We start from the raw sequence: 19,634 nt of genomic DNA, 5'->3' as shown, positions 1-19,634 counted from the left end.
CCTGTTGGCCCGATAAGATAAATGATAGCTGAAACTAACATACAAATATGCTAAACCTGAATGTTTGAGTTCTCCCAAAGGAACATGCACAGTTTATTTTCTGTTAAAATGGATCTTCGGTTCGGATTTAGACGCCATATGTGTCCACCAATATCAGAGGTGGTTTGAGCTATGACTCATTTATCTTTAAATATATAGATTCCAAAGAAGGAATACTTAATGCATACAAAAAGGTTCAAATATTTACGAAAGAATACGATAATAATTGTTAAATACGTAATACCGAGTAAGGGTGTGTATGTGGGGTGTGCTCATGATGCCGGTGTTTAAGCGCTATGGATATTCTTAATACTCCTTAGTATATTCCGCGTATATAACTACTTAGTAAATAAGATTTAAGCTAATCTGCTGTCTCCTAGATTTCCTCAAAGCGCGCGAAGTCTGGTTCGACAATCCCCTAATGTACGTGGACGCGGATTCAATTGAACCTCTTATTAATGAGTATTACAAGACTATAATCAAGTGTGTGAGGACATTTGCTGATTTACCCAAAGTACAACAAGTGGCACTCACCATCCGGGTAAAGATTCACTTTGGTTTATTTCGTTTTTACAGCATTTATCGTAATGGAAAATATAGCACATGTTTTTTAGAAACCATGCTTTAAAAACAATTATAGGAATTTCACACGAAACTGAATGTTTTGAAATTTTGAAAAATTGTCAAAAATCTTTTTTCAGACCGATTAGTAGAATACATGTATTAGTTGTAATTTAATTTATTTTGAATTGTAGGATGACATTGATGAGTTTAAACCATTGATACCTGTTATTCAAGCTGTTAGAAACCCTGGCATGAAAGAGAGACACTGGAATGAATTCATGGACAGAGCTGGTGAGTATTGAATAACCATGACATTGCTTTTGAATAAGACACATTTTTTTTAAATAACATAATAACGGATTTTTCCAATTTTTATTACATAATGTAACTTCAGCATTGTCCAGCTAGAGACTGCCACATCTAGTTGTCACATAACTATTTGTTATTATGAATAAGTCGGTAATTAATTTCTAAGGCTAAAAAGGCTCAAATGTGCGAAAATTCCTTTCATTTTGTTTACGCTTCTAAATATTAATTAAAATATATATTTATAGTTACATACATTATGTTAATATTTATGTTAGGTTATGTGACTAATGTTAGGTTACATAACTCGGGGAAAGGCTCAAAATTGTATCCAATTCGATAAAATATATTATTGTTATATATACTTAAATAATGGTTTTACTTTGCAGGTATTACTGTAACAATGAACGAAAAACAAACCTTCCAAATGTGTCTAAAGCAAGGCATGGCTGACCATGCTGGGCTGATAGCAGAAATCGGGGAACTCGCCAGCAAAGAGTATGTCATTGAACAGTCGTTAGACAAGATGCAGAACGATTGGGCTGCCAAGGCTATGGAGATGTCGCCTTATAAGACCACAGGTAATATCGATTATTCTTTGTCTTACTGCTGATTTCGAAGTTGTAGACATATTCAAAGGAAGGTATACAATATAGAATTACAAACGTTTACTTTTGTAGATAATATTTTGTGGATTTAAAAAGACAACTTATTTTTTACATCCAACGTCAATGGTCTCAAATTCCATAAGTGAAGTTATATCTATATATTTTTTCCCCTTCTTTATTATTAAATAAACTCAATATCCAGGTACATACATAATGAAGATAGCAGACGAGACCCTCCAACTTCTGGATGAGCATCTCTTAGCGACGCAGCAGCTTGGATTCAGTCCTTTCAAAGCTGCTTTCGAGTTGCGGATACAAGAGTGGGACGATAAGATTCGGCTCACTCAGAAGGTTGTGGACGAGTGGATCGAATGCCAGAAGTACGTCTTTGATTTACGCGACTGCTATTTAACTTACTATATTATTTACATAACTGGACGTTTTGATTCTTGTTGAGCGTAACTAAATACTTTGAAGTATTATTTTAATTTAATTTCTGTAGGGAGTGGATGTATTTAGAACCAATTTTCACATCAGAAGATATATCTCGCCAACTTCCCTTGGAAGCCAAAAAATATGGTACAATGGAGAGAATTTGGAGAAGAATTATGTCATCTGCTGCTGCTGTTCCAAAGGTTAACAATATAACCTTATAGTCTTCTATCTATCTTTAAGTGAAGATTAAAAGATTTAAAAACTTAACCTTGGCAACTAACGTTCATGAATGCGTTCGTTCGAATAACGTTCAGGATATGTTATTGTGCACGCACTTTCGCACTTTTTCCAATGACTCGACTACAGTATCACTCGAGCAGGCGCAGTATCCACTGCCATGAAATATTTTTCATAGTAAAATAATAACCATATAAATCGCTACAGTCAAGATACTCATGTTTGTTTATGGTGTACCCGAGTAGGACCCGCTTACGTGAAAACAGAGTTAACCTTTTACTTGACCAAAATTGTGTTCATTCTTTCAGATAATGATAATATGCCCTGACAGTCGCTTACTGGACAGTTTAGTAGAAGCCCGGCACCTTTTGGCCGTGGTGTCTCGTGGCCTTAACGAGTACATGGAGCTCAAACGGCTTCGCTTCCCAAGGTTCTTCTTCCTAAGCGATGATGAGTTACTGGAGATACTCTCGCAGAGCAGAAATCCTAGAGCCGTACAGCCTCATTTAAGGAAATGTTTCGAGAACATTGCTAAGGTATATAAAAGTGGTTTGGAGTGGGTTTTTAAAAGTGGTGTATATGATTTACTTGAAATTGCTGTATTATAAAATTGGGTCGCTAGTTTGGACACACAGAATACAGGAAAGAGATATGTTTATCAGAATAAAAAAAACTTAAGAATTTAGGGCTGAACAAATAATATTACCAATTGACTGCCATAACTCATGGTAGCGAATATATACCGATTACATTCACCAATATTCAAGAAACAGTATAAAAGAGATGACTTTTTTATAAACTTGTGACTAATTAGGTGACCTTTGAACCGGACCTCAAAATATCACAAATGCATTCAAGTGAAGGAGAAATTGTCGATCTCAAATATAAGTTCTATCCTTCGTCGAATGTTGAGCAATGGCTCTTGTTGTTGGAAGATACGATGCGGCATAGCAGTAAGCATAATAGTTACTTTATTTATAAAAGTAAAAGATAATAAAAAATCATTAAAAAATAAGCTCTTAAATCATCACTATATAGAACACATTTTATGTGTTTTATATATTGCCATATTTTATTTAATGAATATTTTGATGCTTAGAACAGGATCCTTGGAGCAATGAAATAAACTTAATTATTATCTATGTCGTCCGTGAGTATAATAATTTTAATAAATAATTCAGATACTTTTACTCTTAATTGCGTTTTTAGTTCAATATTTATTTTAGGTATCTGTATGCCCTTTTTTGGCAAAGGTCTCCAAAAACCGCGATCCCTCTCTGCACTGTGCCACTGTCTGCCATCTCTGTTCACAAGCCTCTAGCATTTTGATTAAAAAAAGGAAACTTATACAGTTGCCTCTGTTGAATTTTTTGGCTTCCGAAACCAAAACCATTGACTGCACTCGGTGGTAATATTTCCTCCGTAGTATCTAAACTTAATCGCCAGATATGAAGGTTATCCTTTCTATGAATAGCCCGTACTTCTAATGATTCCATATTCCTTCCACGAAGTACCTCAGGATTTCTAACATTGGGTACCGTATGCAAACACTGGGGATCTGGTTACTTACTCTTTTTTTACGTTTTAAGTATTTAAATCCAGTTCGTCTAACCCTTGTGGCTGGAATGGAGGAGCTCTGGGTGCTACCTCGTGCCGAATGGGTGCTCCGTTGGCCAGGGCAAGTTGTGATAGCGGGATCTCAGACTGCATGGACGGCAGGGGTTGAGCAAGCTATTATTGATTACCGAATGGATGGATATTTTCAAGAAATGTTGCAACAGGTATTATGCCTTATTTTTCATATTGATTCCATTTATTGGATTTTAAAGGGGCGTTATACTTTTTATTCAGATTTAATGCGGGAAAACATTCTACGCCCTTGATTTCAGAACTGGCAGTAAATGTAAAATTAGAAGCATTTTAACACACTTCTGTTTTTGACGTTCAAAAGTGTATATGTGTTACCTATATGAATAAATGCCTTTTTTCCCCAATGTTAAAATTGTTTAATGAAATAATGTTCATAAACTACCTCCTATTCTATGTCAACGGAATTCATGGGATGGTATTGTTTGCTGATGACACTTCATTTATATTTAAAGTGAAAAGGTAAAACATATTTACGATGTAAAAAAAATCTATCTCTCGTATAGTTAAATGGTTTAATGTAAAGAACTTACTGCTTAATGAAAATAAAACAAAATGTATTAGATTTACAACTGTGTAAAGCGAGATATTGATAAACTGAAAGTTCTTGCCATTTCTTCTGGCCCGCTCTACGCCATTGTAAATTTAGAATCAATTTCACATCTTTTCTGTTGACGTTCAGTATACTTACCTACATATATGAATAAAGTTATTTGGAGTTTGAGTTTTCGGGTTTTAGATGGAAAATCCACCTTACCTAAAGATGTCAGAAAATATTTAGGGAAGCGGGAAGACATTGACTTTATTTAGCAATAGTAACTTTTTGTTTTTTCTTTAAAATATTATGCCGTCGTTTATTTCATGTTTAATTTCAGTTTTATTTTTTTATCTATTAATCTTCTTATGGTATTGGTTTCATATATTTTGTTTTCAATGTAATCTGTTTTGGCTTTGTATATTGTCTAAGTGATTTCTTTTATAATATGGATATGAGCTGTAAGATTATTTATAACTAATAAAACATTTTGAAATTCATTTCAGTTGGACACCCTTCGAGCTCTGGTCAAAGGCGAACTGACGTTCTTCCAGCGAGAAGTGCTGTGCGCCCTCATCGTGATAGAGGTGCACGCGCGTGACGTCACCAACACCCTCGTGTGCGAGAACGTCAAAAACGTCAGCGATTTTCAGTGGATATGTCAGCTGAGGTGATGATTATCATTGCCTTAAAACAAAATTAAATAGTGTTGGCCTAGTGGCTTCAGCGTGCGAATTTCGTCCCTGTGGTTGTAGGTTCAAGCCCCGGCTGTGCACCAAGGATTTTATTTCTATGTGCGCATTTAACATTCGCTCGACTGGTGAAGGAAAACATCGTGAGAGAACCGGCTTGCCTTAGACCCAAAAAGTCGACGGCATGCGTCAAGCACAGAAGGCTGATCACCTACTTGCCTATTCGATTAACAACTGTTTCATGATTATTCGATTAACAAATGATCATGAAACAGATACAGAAATCTGAGGCCCAGACCTAAATAAGGTTGTAGCGCCATTGATTTTTTTTAAACAAAATTTAGCGATTTTAGCCCAATATCCCAGGAGGTCACTTAAACTTAAATCCAGTTTCAAGAGTTGTCAAACTTTTTTCTACTTGAATTTGACCGCGCTGAAGTGGAGATTGTTACTTGAGTAACCTAGTTGGTATATTAAATAGAGACTGTTTCAGATATTATCAGATAGTAAAAGAGATGAATCCTCTAGAAGAAGATGAACTCCCAGAAATATACCAGGATGAGAACAGACTTGACACGTCCGCCTTCTACCGACAGTTCAGTCAGAACCACTGTGACGTGCGAGCACTTAACTCTGTCTTCACGTACTCGAACGAGTATTTGGGAAATAGGTTCATTCTTAATTTCAATAACATATGAAATATTTATAATATTTACACAACCTTTGGGTCGAATACTTCAGTACGGTGATCGTTTGTCTTATCACTCGGAATTGTTATACCTCCGGGTATGAAACCCAACACTTCCAGGGTGACGTTAACTATATAGGTTTGCAAATATTATAATGGAAGTTATATTGACAATGAAAAGAAAATTGTTTTATATAGCATTTTGTATATTCTAGTGGTCGACTTGTGATAACGCCCTTGACCGACCGTTGCTATTTGACTCTGATGTGCGCGATGCATCTTAAATTCGGCGGCGCACCGGCAGGCCCGGCTGGCACTGGCAAGACTGAGACCACTAAGGTATTATATTATTTAATACGAATGTAGAATGTCATTGGTAGATTATAGAAATACTTTCTTAAAACTTTAATATAGTATGTATAATAGTATATACTCTGGTCTTTCATTCCGTAGAATTCTGACATTTCAAAAGTGTTGCTACTAAAAAAGTTCTCCACCTTAAAAGAGACAGATTTGATCAAATTTAGGGCATTAAAATAAAATGCTACGTATTTTTATGTGTTACCTACAAAAAGGTAAATTTTAATATTTACTTTCTCGAGTGCCCTAAAAATAACAAATATTATAATATGATGAAAATATATATATATATATTCTTTAGCCTAACATCACAGCCTACTAATTCCAGATCTAAAAGGGTCCTTAAAAAAATCTTTACTTGCACGTTTTTACCGTTTGTGATGAAAGGGGATATAATTATAAATCGCCGTAAACCCAGTTTTAATGTGGAGCACGGCACTAAATAAAATTGATACATTCACTAACAAATAAAATGTATGTATAGACTTCGATGTTCAGACTCGTTTTGAAATTGAAAAATGTCCCGGCCAAAAAGGGTTTATAATCTCTTACATGTCAAAAAATGATATTTGTCCGAATTCTACGGAATTAAAAATCAGAGTATATATATATATATATATGATTGCAAATCTGTCCGTTAAGGTATTAAGAAATTTCAGGATTTAGCTAAAGCTTTGGCTGTACAGTGCGTGGTTTTCAACTGTTCAGATCAACTAGACTACATGGCTATGGGAAAGTTCTTCAAGGGATTGGCGGCGTAAGTCATTGGATGTCGACCAGACATGAATATTTTACGAAGTGTTGCCACATAATAAATTATTCTGCTTTAAAAAAAGACTTTATGCCACAATATCCAAAACGGAACAAGTTGAATAGGAACAAACATTATCTAATTGATATCTTGTCCTCTCAGATCGGGAGCCTGGGCATGTTTTGATGAGTTCAATCGGATTGATATCGAAGTGCTATCGGTTGTTGCTCAACAGGTTTTATGAATTTTGGATTATCTTATTTTAATGTTATTTATGAATAATATTACATAGTGACAATTGACTTATTTTATCAGGTGGTTACGATACAAAAGGCCCAAATAGCTCACTTAGAAAAGTTTATGTTTGAGGGTGTGGAACTTCCCTTGAAGGCGTCCTGTTCAGTCTTTATTACTATGAATCCGGGATACGCAGGTATTTAATGAAGTTAAATTTTTCGCTAGCCGCAACTTATTTACAGAAGCTAGATTAATATGATATAAGATGCTAAATGTATCTAAAATGTGAACCGTGTTTGAAATTCCCTTAGCACGCATTAAAAATCATAATTACTTTTCCCTAATTACGTAAATCATACATTTAGTATATTTATTTAATTTTTAAGGTCGTACGGAGTTGCCAGATAATTTGAAAGCATTATTCCGTCCAATCGCAATGATGGTCCCTGACTATGCCCTCATTGCTGAAATATCTCTCTTCTCATATGGATTCTTCGAAGCAAAGGTCTTGGCTGGAAAGATTACTACTACCTTCAGATTGAGTTCAGAACAATTGTCGTCACAGGTAAGAATATTTTTAATGGATCTTTAAGTAAAAATGTATTTTGGTTATGGTTAGATATATTCTGAAAAGAGTAGTTTTTTTAAAAGAGCGCACTAATTATTAAAAAGCCGGCACTTGCGAGCCTTTGTGAGTTTCTATAGGGTATCAATTAAGATCAGGCAAGTCGGTTTGCCTCCTATAGCATTAAAAATAAATATCTCTTTGGCTCCTCAAATCATTCCAAAAATCTCTATCATCATATATGCAATACCAAAGTACAAAACGAGAATACTGATTCCAGGACCACTATGATTTTGGGATGCGAGCTGTAAAAACGGTGATCTTGGTGGCTGGAAACCTTATCCGACAAATGCCGGATGCGGACGAGAGGCAGATAGTCCTGAGGGCGCTGCGTGACGTCAATGTGCCCAAGTTTTTAGCTGACGATCTCGTCTTGTTTAACGGTATTCATTTTGTAGCTATCTACATAATGTCGCGAGATATTGAGGTGAATAAAACACATCTGTAAATTGATTAACTATTAATTTTTAATGATGAGAAACTATCTCCGATATCTTTTTTACGATCTCTCTTACCGATCTCTCGCTCTGCGATCTCTGTTTCGCCATCACGCGTCTGTAGCGATGTTATATATTGTGTTTTACGCGTTTGTTAATACGCGATGAAAATTTACTAATAGACACCTCTGTTTGAAATTTATTAAAGTGATAAAGACCTCTTTCAGGAATCATATCGGATTTATTTCCTCGCGTGGAGATCCCAATTGTTGATTACGGCATCATGGAGCAGTCTATCAGAAATATGCTTGTCAAAAGAGGCTACGATGACCTTTACAGTAAGAATTTATATAGACACTATTGACACTAACGTCATTCATACTAAGAAAACTAAAAACTAAAAGTTGTGTTTTATCGTCTATCATATTCTTATGTTATTTTTCAGCTTTCATATTTAAGATAATACAACTTTATGAGACGACAGTTGTAAGACACGGGCTGATGTTGGTCGGACCGGCCGGCTCTGGGAAAACTAAGGTGATTTTTATTCAAATTATTAAATTATTAAAAAAAATTATTTCATTTATATATATATTTTATTATAATTAAATTGTCTCTATGAGCTCAACTCTAACGATGTGTAAGTTTATTAAAATGTATTTATACATATTTTATGCTATTGCAGTCCCATATAAACGTATTAAGCAAATCGTCTGTAATATTTGTCTAAGAAAGGGTTAAATATTAGAAAACATCTCATAACTTTATTATACTGTAAGTGTCTTTGAACGGGTTTCCAATTTTTCATCTAAGCTATTGATTGAACAGTTCAGACAGTTTTAACATTGTGTGAACACTGATTAATATTATTTCAGTTAACACGTAACTTTGCTAAGAGACTGATGGAAGACTAAATGTTAAATGAAACTTATCTTCCATAAGCAATACTTTAATTTTAGTGTTATGAAATCCTTCGCGACGCTCTGACAGCCATAAAGGGCAAGTTAGCACCAGACGGGTTCCCCTTCACCACAGTGCATACGTTTATCGTTAATCCCAAATCCATTACTATGGGCCAGCTATATGGAGAGTTCGACTTGAACACTCATGAATGGTACCTGTTCCAATGTATTTACCTAAATATTATTCAATTTGGTTAGTATTTAAGAAATTATTATTCATAATGTAACTAGCGAAAGTAAAGCAACTTAATATTGGGATGCTGCCACCTCCAATCTGCGTATTCCAAGGACATTACATCTTCCAAATTGACCTTATGAAGTGCCAGTTGAATATCTCATATTTTGCGTTTGTAATCTGGTGTTTTTATTTATTTTAAATAATTTTCATTGTTAATATTTTCGTTTGGTGTGTATCACTTCAATATATTATGGGCTTACTAAAAATCAGTTTTGCTGGTGACAGCAACCTAAATCCCTTAGCAAATTTTTGATTAAGGTAATTGTATTTGTATTTTTTTATGTGTGTGTGCTTTAATAATATAATTTTTTTTTCTTTTTTCTAATACAATTTGTAGAATGGTTACTAGAAATGTGTTTTGACGTGTCGTTTACGCGCCTAGACACCAAAATAAGTAATTAATCTCGAAGTAAATGCAGGATACTTTTTATATCAAAACAGATGGCCAGTTTTCGTGGGCCTAACCCTAGAGTTATTTACTATTTTATCCTTATCACTCTCGTATTATTATGATAATGAGACATATACTTGATGAATGACCTCAATTGAAGTAGAAAGCAATGGTTTAAATGATCTTATAGGACGGATGGTATCCTATCGAGCTTGGTCCGGGCAGGTATAGCGGTGGAAGACACGGACAGACGGTGGTACCTGTTTGATGGACCAGTGGATGCTGTCTGGATTGAAAACATGAACACTGTGCGTATGAATCCATATAGATCATTTTAACTTTTTCTGAGGAAATATGGTCACTGTGTACAGTTGTCATTATTTTTCAAATACTCTAGGTTTTAGACGACAACAAGAAGCTATGCCTATCAAGTGGCGAGATAATGAAGCTGACAGACAGACAGCGTATGATCTTCGAAGTAGCGGACTTAGCTGTGGCCTCTCCTGCTACAGTATCTCGTTGTGGAATGGTCTACCTGGACACCAAGGTGGTCGGTCTTCAGCCTCTTGTCAATGCTTGGATGAAGAGTAATTTACCACCGGTAGTTTTTAATGACTATCCTCACTTGGCCCTTTACCAATTATCAAGACTTCGATATTGTTCGGTTCTATACTCCAGCATGTACAATAGTGTGAGCCTGGAAAACATGGTATACTGAACCCTAAGTTTGTTCTTTCGATCCCAGGTATCAATGGATTTTTCTATTTGTTCAATTAACATGGTGTAGGAAGACATCGTCGGGAAGGCGGCATGTCTTATGGACAAAAGTCTGATCACCTACCACAGCCTATAAAGACACATTTATAAATGAAGCAGACACAAAATTATTTCTGCCGTATTCAATTTCAATTCAAAATAATTTATTCATTTAGATAACACAATATACACACATAGTACACTTATGAACGTCAGTAAAGAAATACATATTAAGTGCTAAATGTTTCTAATTTTACATTTACTGCCAGTTCTCAAATCAAGGGCATAGAACGGACGAGAAGAAGTGGTAATAAACACTCCACCACTCTTTTTAATCGCCAAGGTTTTTGTTTTACAAAATGTTTGTAACGAGCTGCAACCATTGCACCATGTTCGACATGACATCTTTAAGTAATTAATAATTAATTAATAATATCCTGTATCAGCAGTAGCCAGTAGGCATGGTGAATTAGCAGTAAGCACTTACATTCTCGCGGGAACAACACGCAAATACATGGTTGAAATAACTAACATGACCGCATACACGAATTCTATTCACCACAAGTAGCACACAAGGATGACGCATGGCTAGCCATATTACGAAGGGCACTCGTGTTTTGTTTTTGATATATATCATTCATTTAGAAGTAGTAACAATTTTACGAATGAACTTAACTTGTGTGTTATGAATTAAAATTTATACTATATTTTCCTAAAATTTCAGATTGCAGACAACATCCGAAAAATCCTCTATAACTTAATAACGGTCTACTTATACCCCGCCATCACAGTCCTCCGGTCAAAGTTGACGGAAATAGTGGCATCTATTGATTCGGCCCTCGTGCTAAAATTCTTGGAGCTGCTGGACTACAGGCTCAGGCCTCTTACTGGAAAGGATGATAGACCTCCCCCAGGACCAGTATTTATTGCTACGATGCGTAAGTATGCTAACAAAGTATTTATAGCAACCATTTTTTTTTAATAATATTAAGCCAATAGTGCAAGCGAATGTTAAATGCGCATCTATAAAGTAAGTCCATTGGTGCACAGCCGGGAACCGAACCTACGACCTCAGAAATGAGAGTCGCACGGTGAAGCTGCTAGGCCAGCATTGCCCTCACCGACAAATTTACTTGATGCTTGAAATTTAATCGATTTGTTTTTAATTAGTAAGATACAGTCCTTCCGTAGTTCCTTTTTACACAATGTATGTAATATAAAAAATATTTTACCATGTAGCTAAACTGGCCCCTTGTTGGGTCGTGTGGGCCATTATATGGTCAGTGGGTGCTACCTGCGATCACAACGGACGTGCGATCTTCTCAGACTTCATGCGAAATATTATGGAAGAGAATGGGACCAGACCAGCGTTTCCAAAAGAGGGAAGGGTTTATGACTATACGTGAGGATTTTTTCACATTTTAGAACTTGTTTTACCAATTCATATTTTAAGGTAAAGGTTGTTTGTGGGGTGGAAGGTGTTTTCAAAAGACTATCTGCATCTTTTCTCCACTTTTTTGCAGCTCAAGCTCAGCTGTTCTTAACGCCACAACTTATATATAAAAAATAGTCACTTTGTCTAAATATGCATTTACAATATGCAGATTACATGACGGTGGCTTCACTGATCCAACAGACGACGGTGAGCCAGCAAATCCTTATTGGTACAACTGGATGGCTAATCTCGACGAGTATGAAGTCGATCCTGAATGGCAGTTTGCTGGTATGTGAATATTTTTAATCAATGTCGTCCGTCCCTTACATATTTTTTTTTACAATACGCGTTTTAGTTGAGAATATTTAAACTGTAGTTTACTTTGTGTTACATTTCAGATATCGAAGTCCCAACGTTAGATAATGTTCGTAGTGCGGCGATACTAGGTTACAAGATCGCTAACTACAACCACGTGATCTGCGTGGGGCCAACGGGCACCGGGAAGACGGTCACGATTTCCTCAAAGCTCTCTAGAGGGCTGCATAAGAAATTTATTTGCGAATTCCTTGTCTTTTCGGCTAGAACTTCTGCTAATCAGACTCAGGTAACCTTTAATTATATTTTGAGTGTATTATATAGTGTTATCAGAGCAACATTTATTTGATATAACTTTTGTTATCAGTGTAGTAGTTACCAATATTCAATTAGATTTTATTTGCTAGTCAATAATATTGGTATATTCCAGGATGTAATAGATGGGAAGCTGGAACGTCGTAGGCGTGGAGTGTTTGGTCCACCGCCCACCAAGAGACAGGTGTTCTTCATCGATGATCTGAACATGCCGGCCCTTGAAGTATATGGAGCGCAGCCTCCTATAGAACTTCTAAGGCAGTTTATGGACTTTTCTGGTATATTTACTATATGGCACTCAATGAAATTTCGAACAATAACGTATCCTACGTAACCCAATTTCATAAGAAATTTCGTGCTTTCAAAGAAACTTATTTTAAGGTACGGTTTCAAATAAGTTTCTTTGAAAGCATGAAATTGCTTATGAAATTAGGTTACGTACGAAATTTCGTATGAAATTAGGTTAGGTTACGTACTGTATTCAAATATGCCGTTTTGGGACTTCAAATTTGCCGTTTTAGGATAAAATTCTAACTATAACAAATTCAACACAGGCTGGTACGACCGTACGAGTATCGGTGACTTCAAGACTCTGATAGACGTGGGCATTGTAGCGGCCATGGGACCACCCGGAGGGGGACGGAACCCCGTTACTATGAGACTGATGAGACATTTCCACTACGTCTCGTTTACTGAGATGGAATACAACAGCAAGGTTTTAATTAACTTATATTTTTGAAGTTTCTTTTCTTTTTTAATACGAGTACGTATATCTATAAAAATAAAGTTGATTAACGGTAATCAAGTTCTATTTAAAATATTATTAGAAATAGCTTGATGTTAACTTTTTTCTTATTTCGAAATATCTTTAAAGATTTTGATTCATATATTGTACCTTTGAACTTGGAACAAACATATACACAGAAAGATGTATAATACTTGTATACACATCGAAGTGCTTATCAATAATTTAAAATTTTATTTTCAGTACTGTATCTTCAGCACGATTTTAAAATCGTGGACACGAAACTTGGAAAAGGTATCAGTCCGTGAGAATCCCTTTCTTAAGGGCTCTATCGAGATATTTAATTCTCTGGTGGAGGAGTTACTGCCGACTCCGACCAAATCCCACTATACTTTCAACCTACGGGATCTAAGCAAAGTCTTTCAAGGCATTCTTATGATGGATCCACACTTCGTCAAGGTTAGAGTTGTATACATATTTTTATTACATTTAGTAAAAAAATTGAAACAAGTATTGTTAAAAACTTGTCATTGGAGTCTTACCCAACACATTGATACTTTGGTGATCTTATATTAAGGATGAAGACGATGTAATACGGTTATGGTACCACGAACACCAACGCGTGTACCAAGACAGATTGGTTAATAAAGAAGATCGCAAGTGGTTTGTCAAGTACGTACTTTTACTCTATATCGCCAGAAGATGTAGAACTTTCGCCAGATAGAAAGGCCCAGTTTACTAACTTTCTATTAAATTCGATTACAGAAAATGAAAGATTAGCACAACCATTGTCAATTTTGGCTTGGAGCACTTTTTTAAATGTATTGTGGTATTTGATTGATGGTAGGTATTGGTAAATTAATGCGTTACTCTTGATTATATTTTGTGATATTTCAAGCTTGTTGGACAAAAAAATTAAAACGGAGTTTGGCAAAAAACCTAGCGAAGTTGTTGGAGGAAGATTGATGTTGTTTGGCGACTTTATGGACATTGGAGCTGATGATAAAAAGTACCTGGAAATTACTGATCAAGAGGAGGTATAGTATGGGTACCTTATTGATGAATGATGGATTCGATTATATGTGTATAGTTGTGACAAACTCATTACAGTGTTTAAATGATGTTGAAAGCTTGGGCAGGTTTGATCAAATACGTTATAATATATAAAACGCTACAACAAAACATATGAATGAAAATAATTGAGTTTTTGATGATTTTTTTAGCTTGACGAAGTTCTGGCCCATTATCTGAACGAATATAATACATCTTCGACGGCACCGCTTGACCTGGTTCTCTTTGATGACGCTATCGCTCATCTCTGTCGACTAGCAAGAATCATGAGACAGCCTATGGCCAATGCACTTTTGCTTGGTATGGGCGGTTCCGGTGAGTTAACAAAAAGAAACGGTTTTGCCCAAATCAAATAGAAATAAACGAGGTTCTTACTGCAGCGACAAATCTATGCGAATTGTTTTTATGAACCAACTCGACCACTAAAATCCCCGGGTTACTTTAACTTAACTTACTTTCTAAGGACAAGCAAAATTTAATTAAAAAACCTTTTGCTACTGATGTTAATAGTGACATCATTAGCGATGCGGTATACATTTTTTTTCAGGACGGCAATCCCTATCCAGACTAGCAGCCAATATGTCAGAGCTGAGCTGTATTCAAATCGAAATTACGAAGGCATATGGACAGGCTGAGTGGAGAGACGACCTTAAGCAGACAATGCTGAAAGCTGGAGCTGAGAATAGAGGAACTGTCTTTCTTTTCTCTGATGCACAGGTTTTTATTAAAATAGTTTCTAGACCTCTATGGCTTATTTATAAGATAACTCATAAATTCCAAACATATTAACAGTAAAACGTGTTTTTTTAAATTATAATTAGGTAATGAGAAAGTAACTGATTTGACAAAGAACAAAATTCTAAAAACCCTTTCTACCAAATAAATTATTTGCTTTACTCGAACAAGCGAATGCCTGTTGCTGTTATTCTAAAAATAGCTTCCTTTCGAATGTTCCAGATAAAAATGGAATCGTTCCTTGAAGATCTGAACAACATCCTGAGTTCTGGTGACGTTCCCAACATCTACGAAGCAGAGGACCTCGACCGTATCTACATGTCCGTTCGACACGCCGTAATGGAAATGAGCCTTCCCGCTACTAAGACCAACCTCTTTGCCTGCTATCAACGACGCGTGCGCAGTAACCTGCATATCGTCATTGTTATGAGCCCAGTAGGGGAGGCAAGGGCTTTATTTATTTATTATCTCATTATGACATTATTATAGAATAGTTTGTGCTTTTTAGTAGACATTAAAAAAGGACAAAAATTTCTTAGTTTAATTCTAAGCACATCGCTTGCATTCGCGATGATATTAATATTAATAAGTTAAACAAAGAAATAAATTCAATAATATACTAAAAGAGGTTTAGCTGGCCCTGGGCAGTATTTTTCTCCTCTGTGTCTTTTAAAGGAAATCATTTGTTTCTTGCCACCTGTATCAATAACCAAACCACTTAAGATTTTAAAAGAAATTTCTTCTTCAAACGACGTCTTACCACTATACTATGCTAAAATTGCTTGTGTTTTGTCAGATATTCCGTGCTCGTCTCCGTCAGTTCCCATCTCTAGTGAACTGCTGTACTATCGACTGGTTTAGTGAATGGCCACGGACAGCATTAGACTCCGTAGCCACGCACTTCTTTAACAACATGTACGAGCTACAGACAACCGATGAAGTCATCGCATCTATGGTGGTACGTAGATTAACAGAACAAAAAATTTAAGGAATTTCAGATATTCTTAAATAGTCATCATTATGGTTTCATTTTTAACGTTCTAATTATAAAATATCATGACCGATCAATCAAAAAGATAAAAGTAACATTTTCTCAATATAAATTTCTTGAAACAGTCGGTTTGCTGCTTCGCCCACCAAAGCGTGGTAGAAGCGAGTTCTCGATTCTTGGCGCAACTGAACAGACTGAATTATGTGACTCCCATGTCATATATGGAGATGCTTGCTGCGTATGCCGAGATGTTCAAAAAGAAACAGTTGGCTATACTCACCGAGTCTAACGCTCTGAAAACTGGTCAGTTTAATGTAATAAAAGTAGAGTAGTATTATAGTAATTGTAATTTGACGATCACCCAAATGTTATTTTCAATGCTGGAAACAGAGAAGCAACATCAACCCATTTCATTACATTATAATTTTAGGACTGAACAAGCTAAATCAAACTGAAGTGGAAGTTAAGCAGCTGCAAATAGAACTTGCAGAACTGAAACCTCTGATGGAGAAAGCTGCGGAGGAGACCAGGAAGGTTATCGACCAAATCGCTATTGATACTGTAAGTATATAAATATACATATGTAAATGTTTTCTCGCCTCTTGATCAATCACTTTTTTAATAGTATATATTTGTATAATATGTATTAAATTCCCTAATTTTTAAGTTTAACATATTAAAAAGAATCTTATGTATAACTAACTACTTTTACTTTCAGGCTATCGCAGAAGAGGCAAGAATTAAGGTAGAGAAGGAACAAGCAATGGCTGAGGCTATGGCAAGAGAAACAACTGCAATGGCAGAAGATGCCCAGAGGGATTTAGGTACAATTTAGTAAAAAAAAGCCATTGGCGCCAAACACGAACGTTGACTTTTTGTTTTTGCATATGTTTTTTTTATCACTTTTGTTTTAAACACAGTAATCTTCCACCCCCTTTGTACATTATCGATTTTAATTGTAGACATGTAGCCTGTTTCCTCCCGATAACTGTAAATTAAACACTTTTAATTGTTACCAACTAACTAAATAGAAAAACAGATATATTTTGAATAACATTAGAATAATTTCTATAGACGAAGCGATGCCAGCACTGCGAGCTGCAGAGAAAGCATTGCAAGAGTTGAATCGTAATGATGTTGTAGAAGTAAAAGCTATGAAGACTCCTCCAGCCGGGGTCGTTTTGGTCATTGAGTCACTCTGTGTAGTCTTCGACATTAAGCCTATTAAGGTTATGTTTATTTAAGAATTATTTCCCTAAACATACTAAACAATAATAATATTTATAATATATATTTTATATAATAGAGGGGCAAACGAGCCTACGGGCTCTAAAAAGACTTAATAAAGGGCAGTCATCGCAGCCCATCGACACCTATTTTGAAGTGAAACCTCTTTAATAATAATAATATTAGCGTCACGAAGATGTACAGCGTTTTTGTCGAAGAAAAGGGAGAGAGCGATTGAGACCGATTGAGAGAGAGTGAGAAACGGCGAAAGTAGCATGAAGTAAATAGAAATTGAGCGAGAGTAGAAAGCAAGCAAGTGAGATAGATCGAGAGAGAGAACGTTGCATCACGCACAGTACCATGGAGCGAGAGGTGGAACAGGGCTTTATTGAGTAAGATTAAAATACACGCATTGCTTGATGTATTCGTTTAGTAGTTACGCATAAGAACTTTAAATAGCAATTCTGTCGCATAACGTGTTGTGCATTTTATTTATCATTAGCACTTATACAGTATGTAAAAAGTATGAATATAGATATACAAATACATGGAGTGATCATATACTGGTACATGATCATCTATTGGGGCTTTTACCTTAGTAGTAATTAATTCACAAAGAAGTTTCACTTCTGATATGTGTACTTTGTACGTACGCACTTTTTTATTAAGTGGGTGCGTTGCCGGTCTTTGAGGGAGGAGTACACTCTAACTTTAAATAATTGGAGGTCGTATGTCCCAGGGAAGCCCAACACCGGGAAAAATATATAACATAGATTTTAATTGAGTACATAAAGTGCATAACTATGTAACAAGAAAAATATTAACATAATACACAACGTAATAGAAATAACTGGATTAAAATACTCTTGCTTTATTAATTAGATTTTAATTTTAGGATCATATTACATTACTTTTAAAAGAATGGAAATATAAATAAGTCTGTTCGAGTTCGGAACACTAAATTAATATAAATCTATGTATAGATATATATATATATATAGACTTATTTATATTTCCATTCTTTTATTACATACTTTACGAAACTCAATTTCCTTTCGTTATTAACATTTACAGGAACCTGGGCCTAATCTTGGCCAGAAAATCCTGAATTACTGGAAACCCGGGTCACAAATGTTGGCAGACCCGACTGCGTTTTTGGACTCCCTGATGAAGTTTGACAAGGAGTCTATCACTGAAGATATGATCAAAAAACTGAAGCGGTTCATCAATGACCCCAATTACGATCCACCCAAGATTCTGAAAGTAATTCGTAATCAGTTTATGTTTTAAGTTATGGGTCTATAAAATCCCTCGCCGCATTCGCAACGAGATGTAGAGAGAAGCAGAAAAAGCATGCGCTTTAAAAATAACAATTCGCAGTAATATATTTTTATCCTTCACTCACTTTTGCTTTCCTGCATATTTTCTGTTAGCTCATCGTATTTCTATAAGATTGTTAGCCTAACGTTTTCCGCTAAAAAAACTCCCTTTGTCGCTACTCCCCTCTTTGAAGGCACTCTCTTTAAAGCCTCATCTAACATCGGAATATTGGGCGTTGACATATCGAATGACGTTCAGTTTCGCGGTCATTTGGAAGGGAAGGCTAAATTAGCCTCCAAAAAGCTTGGTGTGCTCAGCAAGGCGAGACCGTACTTCACTCCGGGCCACCGCTTGCAACTCTATAAAGCGCAAATTCGGCCCCACATGAAATACTGTTCTCACCTCTAGGCGGGAGCTCCCAAGTACCAGCTCCTTCCACTTGACCGTATCCAACTGAGCGTTTTCTAAGGAAGTTTTTGCCGCGCACCACCTCTATGTGGAACTAGCTGCCCACTGAAGTATTTCCGAACTAATTCGACTTAGAGTCCTTCAAGAAAAGAGCGTACCAATTCTTGAAAGGCCAGCAACGCGCTTGTGAGCGTTCTGGCAATGTGAGTGTCCATGGGCGGCGGTATCGCTTAACATCAGGTGAGCCTCTTGCCCGTTTGCCTGCTATTACATAAAAAAAATACCTTCAGCGTCCGACTCTCATCCCTGAGGTCGTTGGTTCGAGCCCCAGCTGTCTACTAATGGACTATCTGTTTATGTGCACAATAAACATTTGCTCGAACGGTGAAGAAAACGTCGTAGGGAAACCGATTCGCCTTAGGGCGGTTTCTCGCGTATTTTCCTGCGCGTTTCGGCCGTTCCAACATACGCGCTTCAAAAAACACGTAAACTGGAATATTTCGGCGTGTTCGCTCGAACCGGTAGTGGGGTCGAGTCGAGAGTATCAACATGGATTCTAACGAA

The 19,634-nt window shown here is 36.2% G+C and overlaps 1 protein-coding gene across 1 annotated transcript in view; it reads left to right on the top strand.

The window, feature by feature from the left end:
• The window catches only part of LOC123712636 (dynein axonemal heavy chain 1-like), a 48,640-nt gene that overhangs the window by 15,959 nt on the left and 13,047 nt on the right, over positions 1–19,634 (top strand). The window contains exons 22-60 of the mRNA XM_045665861.1: positions 420–580; positions 795–894; positions 1,299–1,490; positions 1,720–1,897; positions 2,020–2,152; positions 2,498–2,725; positions 3,004–3,142; positions 3,792–3,970; positions 4,878–5,041; positions 5,557–5,733; positions 5,967–6,090; positions 6,771–6,868; positions 7,025–7,097; positions 7,178–7,295; positions 7,486–7,664; positions 7,945–8,107; positions 8,389–8,499; positions 8,607–8,698; positions 9,121–9,275; positions 9,943–10,060; positions 10,150–10,353; positions 11,233–11,446; positions 11,748–11,910; positions 12,113–12,231; positions 12,342–12,547; positions 12,689–12,851; positions 13,128–13,288; positions 13,562–13,777; positions 13,896–13,990; positions 14,217–14,355; positions 14,542–14,704; positions 14,937–15,106; positions 15,347–15,568; positions 15,921–16,082; positions 16,241–16,418; positions 16,546–16,676; positions 16,834–16,939; positions 17,190–17,344; positions 18,417–18,605. Coding sequence (XP_045521817.1) covers positions 420–580; positions 795–894; positions 1,299–1,490; positions 1,720–1,897; positions 2,020–2,152; positions 2,498–2,725; positions 3,004–3,142; positions 3,792–3,970; positions 4,878–5,041; positions 5,557–5,733; positions 5,967–6,090; positions 6,771–6,868; positions 7,025–7,097; positions 7,178–7,295; positions 7,486–7,664; positions 7,945–8,107; positions 8,389–8,499; positions 8,607–8,698; positions 9,121–9,275; positions 9,943–10,060; positions 10,150–10,353; positions 11,233–11,446; positions 11,748–11,910; positions 12,113–12,231; positions 12,342–12,547; positions 12,689–12,851; positions 13,128–13,288; positions 13,562–13,777; positions 13,896–13,990; positions 14,217–14,355; positions 14,542–14,704; positions 14,937–15,106; positions 15,347–15,568; positions 15,921–16,082; positions 16,241–16,418; positions 16,546–16,676; positions 16,834–16,939; positions 17,190–17,344; positions 18,417–18,605 — 6,038 coding nt within the window. The remainder of the gene's footprint in view (positions 1–419; positions 581–794; positions 895–1,298; positions 1,491–1,719; positions 1,898–2,019; positions 2,153–2,497; positions 2,726–3,003; positions 3,143–3,791; positions 3,971–4,877; positions 5,042–5,556; positions 5,734–5,966; positions 6,091–6,770; positions 6,869–7,024; positions 7,098–7,177; positions 7,296–7,485; positions 7,665–7,944; positions 8,108–8,388; positions 8,500–8,606; positions 8,699–9,120; positions 9,276–9,942; positions 10,061–10,149; positions 10,354–11,232; positions 11,447–11,747; positions 11,911–12,112; positions 12,232–12,341; positions 12,548–12,688; positions 12,852–13,127; positions 13,289–13,561; positions 13,778–13,895; positions 13,991–14,216; positions 14,356–14,541; positions 14,705–14,936; positions 15,107–15,346; positions 15,569–15,920; positions 16,083–16,240; positions 16,419–16,545; positions 16,677–16,833; positions 16,940–17,189; positions 17,345–18,416; positions 18,606–19,634) is intronic.

This window comes from Pieris brassicae, chromosome 7, assembly GCF_905147105.1.
Source record: "Pieris brassicae chromosome 7, ilPieBrab1.1, whole genome shotgun sequence".
Taxonomy (NCBI): domain Eukaryota; kingdom Metazoa; phylum Arthropoda; class Insecta; order Lepidoptera; family Pieridae; genus Pieris; species Pieris brassicae.
This window is presented reverse-complemented; position numbering and strand designations above follow the sequence as displayed.